The sequence below is a fragment of the Leopardus geoffroyi genome, chromosome C1 (genome assembly GCF_018350155.1).
Source record: "Leopardus geoffroyi isolate Oge1 chromosome C1, O.geoffroyi_Oge1_pat1.0, whole genome shotgun sequence".
In the NCBI taxonomy this organism is placed as follows: domain Eukaryota; kingdom Metazoa; phylum Chordata; class Mammalia; order Carnivora; family Felidae; genus Leopardus; species Leopardus geoffroyi.
Genome location: NC_059328.1, coordinates 221,925,920 through 221,936,813, shown reverse-complemented (window position 1 = coordinate 221,936,813; position 10,894 = coordinate 221,925,920). Strand labels below are relative to the sequence as shown.

The following is a 10,894-nucleotide window of genomic DNA, read 5'->3' as shown; positions in this document are numbered from 1 at the left end:
GATTTCAGCCGGGCTCGCCACGCGCCGCGGCTACCGGTTCTTCCCAGCGCGCACTGCGACCGCGCCCCTTTCAGCCAATCACAGCGCGCGCCGCGGACGCCCGCCAATGGGCGCTCTGAAAGGCGGGGCGGCCCGGGACCGCGGCGGGTGGCGGGAAGGCGCCGCGATGGCGGGCCGGCGCGGAGCCCTCATCGTGCTGGAGGGCGTGGATCGCGCGGGAAAAAGCACGCAGAGCCGCAAGCTGGTGGCCACGCTGTGCGCCTCGGGCCACCGTGCTGAGCTGCTCCGCTTCCCGGGTGGGTGTGGCGCCGGCGGGGCGGACGGTGCGCGGTCCCGCTCGGTCTGGTGTTTGTGCGGCTCCGTGGGTCTGTAGTGGACGTACGACCCCGCGGCCCTCTCTAAAGCGGGGTCGTGACGTGGTTGTACACTCAGGAGACTGGTGTCGCGAGGTGACGACCCGATCTGTCATCCCCAGCAGTGTCCTGGCGCTGATGTGTAGTCCGTACCCCAGTGTCTGCTTTTGGTTTTCTGGATAGCTGTTTGCTCTCGGGGGGGGGGGGGGGGCGGTATGGGATATTTTTAGTTTGTAAGGTAAAACTTTTGATCTCCGAAGTGCTTACGAAAATTTCGTCAGTGCTTACGTTATCCAAAAACACCTTAAGGCCTACGAAATGGGTAGGGAAATGAGGGTAAAATGCTTTTTTGAATACCGTTCTAATCAGTCTGCAAATCTTACGAATACTTCTTTCGAGATAACTACTTTGTGCCATTTCCTTTTCTTAAAGCATTTTTCGTCCCATCGTGTGTGCACGCTGCTGCCCTTTCTCAGGGAAGCTCCTTTGGCTTCAGGGGGAGGTGTGAACCTGTGTACGCACGTGGTACCATAAAACAAAGTTCGACTTGAGTGTGGGACCGGAAGCTCAGCCCCAGCTATATTCTACTTCAGGTGGAGAGTCTGTCCTCACTTTTGTGTCACCCCCTCTTCTCTTTTTTTAGAAAGATCAACTGAAATTGGCAAACTTCTGAGTTCCTACTTGGAAAAGAAGAGCGAGGTGGAAGATCACTCGGTGCACCTGCTTTTCTCCGCGAACCGCTGGGAGCAAGTGTAAAAACCACCTTTGTGCCGCCCCTTCCTGATGTGGTGCTTCCTTCTTGAGCCTGGGTGAACGGCAGCTCTTGATTCTGAAGGGTGTTGGCAGGAACGCCAGTAATGACGCTTTTAAAAGTGTCAGGCTCGTCCCCCGTGACCCGAGGTCTTAGAGCTCCATAGTTCCCAAAGAGCACTGATTAGTGCTTTTCCTTCGTCCCGCCCTACCACCTTTCTGTTATTAATAGACATTGTTTAGGGTAGGTTTAGGTATACAGAAAAGCTGGTGAAAAGGTCAGTTCCTCCATACCCCTGTCCCTACCCCCTCCTCCATTTCTCACGTTATTGGTTAGATCAGCGAATTAACTTGTTACAGCGGGTGAACTGATGTTGACACGTTAGTAACCGAAGTTCACAGTTTACCTTCTCCCGCCCCTTTTGTTTTGCCTCCTCTTACTCAGCCTCTTCCCTCAACATGTAACTTTTACACAGTGCCTGTGGGGTATGCTTTTAGGTGCTTTTGTTTCCACTTAGTACACCTGTGTTGTTGGGCTTGTTTTGTTTTGTAACATAAATAAATGGGATCCTCCCATACAAACCACCTCCTAACTTGCTTCCTAATTCTGGCCTGCAGAGCTCTGACTTCCCTGTCGCTCTGGGGAGCTTTTCAGAAAGGCTGCTCCACAGTAGATGCAGCTAGATGCCTGCTGACGGCTTTGCGCTGTCCCCCCTTAGGAGCAAGCCTACGCTGCTTTCTTCTGGATCACCTGTGTCTTACTTGGAAAGGTCTTCCCACTCCAAGTATTAGAAGAAAGTGAGATCATTTTTATAAACTTTAATACATCTGGAATTCATGGACATAATTGGTCTGACTTTGCTTTTTGTGGCTTTGTGGAAAAATAAGTCCACTTAGAAATGAAAAATAATGCTGACTCCACTTCCTAGGGAGTGACCTTGTCCCTGGCACGCAGGCCTGCGTGTGAAGGTCATTCCAGCCACTACCGTTTGCTCAGTCAGATGTGAAAGGCCTCGGGTGACCGGTCGGATGCCAGGTTCACGTCTGGCACCACTGCCCGCCAGTTGTGCGACCGTGGTCCCGCGCAGCCCCTCTCAGCCACAGCTGCCTCATCAGTGTCGTGGCCGTGGTGGCCCCTCTTGTAGATCCAGGGGAGGATCGAGTACAGCTGGGCGGCAGACCTGGGAATGAGTGCCCGGTTAACCTGAGCTGTTCTGAAGCACTTCTGTGAAGAAACTGCTGATTTCCTCCAGCCCTTTAATTGTCCATCTGTTTGCTCTGCTTCTTAATGACTCGATTGCTGGTTCCCAGAGATACTTGTCTTCTGGCTTCTATTCAGTCCGGGGGCACAGACTGGGTGGCACTGCCCTTCCTTCCCCGTCTCTTTGCCAAAACCCGCCGGTCCTCCAGGGGCACCTTCCCACTCCATGCAGGAATTCATTCCTGGAAATTAGCGATTTCTTTTACTTCCCACAGCAGTTTAGCCATTTTCTACTCCCTTCTGTGCCTGTCTACCTGAGATCTCAGGGCTGGGGGCTGACTAGCCATCATCCGGCCAAGGACACCCTTGGCCACCTGTCCATCCTCGTCCTCATCCTTCAGGCTCGAGGCTGCAAGCGTCAGCGTATCTCCTCCTGGCCTCATCTGCTCCTTTGCCCTCCTGGGTTCTTCTTTTCAGCAGGGCAGCCTGGCCCCTCTGCACCCCCACCCAGACAGCCCCAAGCCTCCCTTTGCTCATCTGTCTTTGTCACTTGTGTCTGTAGTGCTTTAGTGGACTTGTCTTTTCTACGTTGGGCTTTGCCGGGAACGCTCCTGTGGCATCTTCTAAAGAGAAGATCCAGGAGTGCCTGGGTGGCTCAGTCGGTTGGGCGACCAACTTCAGCTCAGGTCGTGATCTCATGGTCTATGGGTTCGAGCCCCGTGTCAGGCTCTGTGCTGACAGCTCAGAGCCTGGAGCCTGCTTTGGATTCTGTGTCTCCCTCTCTCTCTTCTTCTCCCCTCTCTGTGTTCTATCAAAAATAAATAAACACGGGGCGCCTGGGTGGCTCAGTCGGTTAAGCGTCTGACTTCGGCTCAGGTCATGATCTCACGGTACGTGAGTTCGAGCCCTGCGTCGGGCTCTGTGCTGACAGCTCGGAGCCTGGAGCCTGTTTCAGATTCTGTGTCTCCCTCTCTCTCCGCCCCTCCCTTGTTCATGCTCTGTCTCTCTCTGTCTCAAAAATAAATAAACGTTAAAAAAAAACTTTTTTAAGTAAATAAATAAACATAAAAAAATTTTTTTAAAGCGAAGATCCAAATCTTTTCTGAACAAAAATAAAGTTACAAATCACTGCCCAGTAACCCCTTCGTTGGATGGGTTTCTGAACTGGTGAGTTATATTCTCTGGACCTGTGAAGCCGGGACCGTGGTTCAGAAGCACTCTGTTTTTTAGGCCATTGATTAAGAAGAAGTTGAGCCAAGGCATCACCCTCGTTGTTGACAGATACGCATTTTCTGGTGTCGCCTTCACCAGTGCCAAGGAGGTGAGTGTCTCCTGGCCCCCAGTGTGATCGTGGCAGGTACAGACTCCGTGTGTTCATAAAATGCCTTCTAGGACTGCCAGGGTCCCTCTCTTTGCTGGGTTAAGTGGCTCTTTATCGGGAGGAAGAGCACCCAGATTGTTGTCAGAACTCTGTGTTGCTCGGATAGCATATTAGCGCCTCCATTCCATGGTGGGTGTCTGGGTATTTTCTATTAATTTTCCTCCCCACCGCCCCCCCCCCCCCCCAGTGCCATGTACTTGTCGTTCTATGGGGAGAACGGCAGTGACCATGCTGCCCGTTTGTTCTGCTTTTTATTTAGAAATGTTCACATAAGCACCAGCAGAGAAGACGATAACCACCAGCACCATCGCCTGCCTCAGAACCCTCTGGTCTCTGAGCTGACCCACCGGGCATGTCACTAGCTCCTTGGTGAACATTTCAGTTCACATCCCAAAATAACTTCTCACTAACATAACGTCACCTTAGCAAAGAGGAGCCCTTTCCTGACGCCATCATTCAGTCACGTGTTCAGTCGCCAGTTCTGTCGGGAACTGTTTGATTGGTCTTGTGTTTTCACACATAGATTGAATCAGAATCCATTTCAGGGCCGTACTTGAAGTGAGATCCCTTTGCTGTCTCAGACATACATTAGCTTGTTTTTCCCCCTTTGTTAGGAATTTGGAAACCAAAAATTCGACCCCGTCATGGCTTCTTTCTCTAACTGTTGGGTTCTCTGTTGCCAGAATTTTTCCCTGGACTGGTGCAAGCAGCCGGACGTGGGCCTCCCGAAGCCGGACCTCGTGGTGTTCCTTCAGTTACGGCTGGCAGAGGCCGCCACCCGGGGAGAGTTTGGCCGTGAACGCTATGAGAATGGGAACTTCCAGGAGCGGGCGTTGCGTCGCTTCCATCAGCTGATGGCGGATAAGACTCTGAACTGGAAGGTGAGGGTGTCTCCCGGTGTCGCCGCCAGAAAGCACCTCAGTCCTGCTGCTGAGCCGAGACACCTGGCGGGCCTGGGGCTCCTCCAGGGCTTCTGTGCACAGCAGACCCCGGTCCTTTGTGGGTTGTGCACAGCTAGGGAATTTGGTGCCTGGCGGGTGAGTCGGGGAGAGTTTACTAGATGGCAGCTCCCAGAGTGCAGTCCCGTGTGGTCAGGGCTCCTCTGCTGGCATCATGCCACCCACAAGTCACACCTCGCTTCGCCTTTTTTTTTTTTTTTTTTTTTTTAATTCTGGGTTTTGTTTTAATTTTTGTTTTTTAATGTTTATTTTTGAGAGGGAGAGAGAGTGCACTCAGGGGAGAGGCAGAGAGAGAGGGAGACACAGAATCCAAAGCAGGCTCTAGGCTCTGAGCTGTCAGCACAGAGCCCGACGTGGGGCTCGAACCTACAAACCGCGAGATCATGACCTGAGCCGAAGTCAAATGCTTAACTCACCTGACCGAGCCACCCGGGTGCCCCTAAGGTTATTTATTTTGAAAGACAGCACGAGCAGGGGAGGGGCAGAGAGAAAGGGGACACAGCATCCCCAGCAGGCTCCTCACTGTCGGTGCCGGCCTCATCGTGAGACTATCCCACGAACCGTGAGATCATGACCTGAGCCGGAGCCAAATGTCAGACCCTCAACTGACGAGCCACTCGGGCACCCCCGCCTTCCATTTGTAACCTCAGAGTAGCACTCTGGCTTGCTGTGTCTGTTCCACCTCTGAGCTCGAAAGTCCTAGCTGGCAGGTTTGGGCATGGCCCTCTGTTCTGCCTCCACACCTGGGAGTCCTTTGCTACCTCCCTCCGAGCCCTGTCCCACCAGTTCCAGCCCCGGAAGGGGCCTTTCTTCCTTTCCTCTTGCGAGGATGTCCTCCTCTCACCCGCAGGCTCACACCCATGCAGCTCAGCCCCTGTCTACCTAGGCCTGGTGCCCCTCAGCCCTGCTCCCTCCGCCTCAGCGCACCACTCCTGTTCGCCTGGCCCATTTCCCCCTCCCCATGGACACCAAAGCGGCCCCTTCCCCACTGCTCCCCGGGCCCACCCTTATCCCTGTGTGGTCAGAGGCTGCCCCGGGAAGGAGAATGTTGGTTTTCTTTACCATCAACAAGCTCCACTGCTGAGAGGGGCTGCATCCCTGCTGTGCTGTGGGAGGTCTAAGGGAGTCGCTTTGGCTCCCAGTGCTTTGCCTCCCAGTTCGGCCGTCTTCTCTGGTTCATGCTGCTCCCTCGAGCTGCCTGTCTGTGGCCTCATCCTGTCCCCCACACAGAATTCTGCCTCTCTTGTCAGGGTGCTTTCTCCTGCTGTGCAAGGACAGCATTCCTGTGAGACTGGCAGTAAGGGAAAGTGGCTTAAAGCAAAGAAGCGATTACCGTTAATTTATATGGAACATTTCTGAATGTTCCCAGACCCAGAAAATCACCTCTCCTAGGCCCTTGTGACCCATCTTGCTAACGAGCACCCATAACCCATGGATGTGAAGCCCAGACACTCGCAGACACAGAGCTCTGGCGGCGGGGCGCGGGGACGTGGAGGGCCGTCCCGGGGAAAGAGCCCAGCGGGCCTCCTTGCTGCAAAACCAACGCTGAGCGCCCTTCTCGCCCTTTCCAGTAAAGCGAAAATCCTTGTTGGTTTCTTTTGGTTAGCAAAACAGGTACTCACATCGGTCTTTGACACAGACTTTTGCAAAGCAGGGGACACCATTCCATTTCTGTTCAACGTGCCCGCGTCAGAGCTGGGGGTGTGAGCAGCGTGTTTCTTTCTACAAATGGAAGCTCCAGATAAAATCCCTTTAAGTTTGTTTAATATCAATAAGCTTTTAAACTCATTTTTATACTGATTGATTATATCGTATGCAGAAATTCCAAAGTTCTGTTCCATTTCTGTTTTTCTTTTGTCAATCAGTTCTACATGGTTTAAGTTATTCTGAATTTAGAACACTTTTCAAAATCTGCAAGGAATAAGACAGAAATGTCTGCGATCAGGAATGTGAGTGGAGAGGAAACCGTTTCCTACCGACCAGCGCTGGTGCCCTTGTCCTTCCCGACCTCCTGAGTTTTCATCTCGTGTTGCTTCCTTCAGTCTTAAGAACATCTGTAATGTTCCCTGTAGGGTGGGTCTCCTGGCATAGAATTCTCAGCTTTTGTTTATCTGAAAATTAACGTTTTTAGCATTATTTTTGAAAAGTTTTTAAGCAAGTAACAAGAAGTTACAACTTGCAAGTATAGTATATAAAACTCTTTCCCAGGACCATTCGAGAATGAATTTGTACCCAACACCTGCCCCCTGCCATGTACTGTCAGATTTGGGACTTAACACCATTGGGTCCCCAGGCCCACTTGGGTTACCCCCCATTCGGGTTCCCACTCACGTCCTTTTTAACAAATGACTCCGTGTACAGTCACGTGTCTGGCCTTAGCCTGTGACTTTCACGACTGACACTTCGGAAGTTTCACAGCAGTTGTGGTAGTGAGTCTCAGATGGCCTCTCCTGTTTGCCCACGACTGGATTCAGGTCGTGCGTCTCTGGCAGGTAGCATTAGCGGGCTGTCAGCTAATGTCCCTGCCATGTCATGTGGGGTTTCGGCTTGTCCCGTTTCTGGTGATGCTTGCTTTGTCGGGTATTTATACTGAAGTGTAGCTGACACACGCTGTTAAGGTTAGTGTGCACCACAGTGATGGGACCCGCATGTGCCACTGGCTGTGGTTCCCACGCTGGGCCTTCCACATCGTGACTCCACCCCATAACCGGAAGCCTGGCCCTCCCTCTCCCCTGCACCCCCCCACCCCTTCCCCTCTGGCAACCACCAGTGCGATCTTTGCATTTATGCGTCTCTTCCTGCTTTTTGTTTGTGTAGATCCCACGTACACGTGAAATCATACGGTGTCTGTCTCTGGCTTACTTCACTTAGCCTGCCACCCCCTGGGCTCACCTGTGTCCCTGCATACGGCGGGAGCTCCTTCCGCCCTTCGGCTGAGCGATGTCCCACTGTGCGCGTACTGGCGACGTTCACCTCCAGGGTGCTTGCCGGGCCCCACTGCCAGGGGACTCTCCGTCTGTAACTAACGCGTGTTTTGTGAGGAGATTCTTCAAAACCGCCGAAGGGTCTCATCGCTCATCAGGCTTTCAGTTCACCTCTACGTCTGTGTCTGAACAGACCCGTGTTCTCCTGCCTTACCACCAGCAGTCTGTTGCGCCGAGGTCTGGCCCACGGGACCCCCCTCCCCACGGCTCCTGTTACACTTCTGCTCCCCAGCACGTGAACATTTTCTGGATTTGTCCTGTATTTTTCCAGCCCAGCTCTAGAATCGGTTGCCTCCCCAGGTTTCCCTGGTTGCTTTTTGTGGCGAAAGGTATTTCTAGATCCGTGTCCAGGGACCCAGGGCGCGTGTTGGTGCTGTGCTGTGTCTGTTCCCAGGCCCTCAGAGGACTAGAGATGTAGAAGTTTCTGTGTGAAATGCCATGTGTGAGTTTATACAGTGTGTGTGTGTGTGTGTGTGTGGTACACGTGTGTGGTTTTCCCGCGTGTGTTTATACATGTGTGGTACACCTGTGTGTGTTTACATGTATGGGGGGGTACACCCGTGTGCGAGCTCCTATGTGTGTGAGACATGCCCGTATGCCAGTTCACACCTGGCATGCAGGGTGCAGAATGCAGTCTAGAAGGCCTTCAGGAGGGTGTCACCGGTGTGGGCTCTCGGGCTGTGTAGGAGGTCATTCCGACTCCTGCAACCAGACCTCACGAAATCGTTCCACAGCTGAGTGGGTCTGTGCTCCCAGGAGCCCGGCTGTGTCAGGACAAAACCGTCTCCCCAGGCCTGACTTCTTGCAGAACTTGCCCGAGTTCCGCTCAGCGACCGGGCAGGGCTGCGGCCGGGCGGGCCCTGCAATCCCTGCGCGTGCTCTGAGCTGGACTGGTCGGGGTGGGGAGGCGAGGGGAGGGGGCTGATGGGGAGCAGGACTGGGTGTTTCTCCTGTGTCGGGGCCACGGCAGGAGTGCGGGACGCCTCGGTCCTCAGGACACGAGCAAAGCCCACCTTCCTGAGCCACGACCAGAGATCAGAGGGGAGGGTGAAGGACCCCGGCGGCGTGGGGTGCCCCTCCGGAGCCCAGCCCCGCCTGGAGTCCCCGCGCGCAGCGAGAACGGCGAGAAGCATTAACCGTCCTCTCTCTCCCTGCCTCCCCTGTGGGAACAGATGGTCGACGCCTCCAAAAGCATCGAAGATGTCCACAAGGAGATCCACGCCCTCTCCGTGGACACCATCCGGGCCGTCACGCAGAGGCCGCTGGGGGAGCTGTGGAAGTAGACGCGCAGCGCCCCTCGTCGGTGGCCCCTCGGGGCGGAGCTGCTGGGGAGGTGGACGACCCGACGCCGTGCGCATGCGTGGACCGGCGCCGGCAGCCGCAGGCCAGCCCGTCGTGAGGTGGCGGGGCGCGGAGACCCCGTGCGCGCCGTCTTCCTCCGCCCGCTTTTACCCCGAGATCCCGGTAAATTACTGTTTTCTCTTCCGGAGGGACCGCATCCCGTTTCGTGAAACGGCAGTCAGCTGAAACTCTCCTGAATCTCTTCTAGGAACTAATAAAAATGATTTGGGGAACGTCCTGCGGGGGCAGTCGTCTCCTTAGCAGCCGTGGGCGTGAGGGAGAGGCGGTCGTAGCGGGCCAGCCCCAGCCGGGCCTTCGGGATTCCTGCCCGGCGTTGCCGGCAGCCGTCGCTGGGCCCTGAGCACCTGCGTGCTGGCCCGTCGTAAGCTGCTGTGCGTGGTCTGAGGGCACGAAGAGAATCGGGGCTGAGAGCAGTGCAGCGGGGGCCCCCATCCAGAGGGACTGCGGCCCATACCGAGGTGTGGTATCTGGGTGACCACTACGTTGTTAAGAGGTGACGAGAGGAGCCTGGGCAGCACCTGGCGGTGGCCTCGAGGGTCCTGCGCAGCGGCAGCGCCCAGGGCCACACTTGCCTGTGCTGGGCAGGGTCGTGCTCGTCTGGGCTCTTGTCTGTGGTCACCGGGCCGGGGGCGCAGGCCCTGACGTGCCCAAGGCAGCCCGGCCCTGCGTCCTGGTCCTCAGGGGGCATCTCAAAGGGGACGGAGGAAATGATGGGTTCTGTGTCCTTTGGTTGCTGAGGGGCCTGGGGACAGCACGGTGTCAGCCTCAGGCCTCTGTCCATCAGAAGGTGCTGGTTCTGTCCACTCAGACCGCGCCGCACCCTTGAGGTCACCATTGGGTAACGAGCTGTCGGGAACAGGGATAGACTGTGGAGTGCCGGGTGTCCCCCCGCGTCCCCCAGTGGTGGCCTGGCCTCACCATGGTTAGCTGCCTTTGTGCTCTTTGACAGAATCGAGGCCTCATGCCCTGTGATGAAAACAGTCGCTGCCCCCCCAACTGGGGGCCCCTGGGTGGTCAGTCCGTTGAGCATCCGACTCTTGGTTTTGGCCATCATCGCACAGTTGGTGGGATCGAGCCCTGTGTTGGGCTCTGTGCTGACAGCATGGAGCCTGCTTTGGATTCCCTCTCTCTCCCTCTCCCTCCCTCTCCCTCCCTCTCCCTCCCTCTCCCTCCCTCTCCCTCCCTCTCCCTCTCCGCCCCTCCCCAACTTGCTTGCACATGCACACTTTCTCTCAAAATAAGTAATAGTAGACTTAAGAAGCTCCCAAACCAGCATCCCATGTGCCTCCCGTTGCCGTGGGGCAGGCCAGGGTGACTGACACCTAGTGAGAGGTGGGGACTGTCAGGCAGGCAGAGCGGGTGGTGGGTGGAGGCTGTGCCCGGAACACCCAGGCCACGATGGCGGCTGAGGGGACCTCTCAGCTGCAGACAGCTGCACCCCAGGCTAGAACTCAAGCCGTGGAGAGCCACCTGCTCGGCGCCGGGCCGTGGTGGGGTTGGAGGGGGACAGGAATTCGGGAAGAGGACTGTAGTGGAGGCAGAAATAGTCTGACAGATTCCAACTTTCTCCAGGAAATACGGTGGGTCTTCAAACATCTGGCCAGGTGGCAGCGGCAGGGGCAGGCCTGACCAAGGAGGGGTGGGTGGGTGGGGGCACAGGGTCCAGAGCACCCTTCTCTCTGGTGGTTTCCGGTCTCTCCCTGAAGACAACTGTCAGGCGCTGGGTGGGGCACCCGCACGGCAAGGGGACCGGAGAAAGGCCACGGTGCTGTCACAGGGTCTCTGGTGGGGAGGCGGCAGTCCTGGTCAGGGGAGTGGGCGGCAGCAGGAGGGCTCAGAGGGCGCGCCCTCGCTGGCACTCAGGGTGGAGGGAGGTCCCCACCCTGGGGAGCACAGGTGGCTTC

The 10,894-nt window shown here is 55.8% G+C and overlaps 1 protein-coding gene and 1 long non-coding RNA gene across 2 annotated transcripts; one reads left to right on the top strand and one right to left on the bottom strand.

The window, feature by feature from the left end:
* DTYMK (deoxythymidylate kinase) lies at positions 1-9,206 on the top strand. Its single transcript, XM_045482041.1, has 5 exons — positions 1-296; positions 997-1,105; positions 3,535-3,625; positions 4,369-4,566; positions 8,801-9,206. Exons 1-5 carry the CDS (start codon positions 107-109, stop codon positions 8,909-8,911), a joined length of 699 nt encoding a protein of 232 aa, XP_045337997.1. The 5' UTR covers positions 1-106; the 3' UTR covers positions 8,912-9,206.
* Positions 6,392-8,390, bottom strand: LOC123599743. The gene is made up of 3 exons (XR_006713281.1): positions 8,238-8,390; positions 7,537-7,666; positions 6,392-6,755 (listed from the first exon to the last, which is right to left on the bottom strand). It is a non-coding gene; the product is annotated as an uncharacterized LOC123599743 (long non-coding RNA).
* Positions 9,207-10,894: the final 1,688 nt, after the last annotated feature.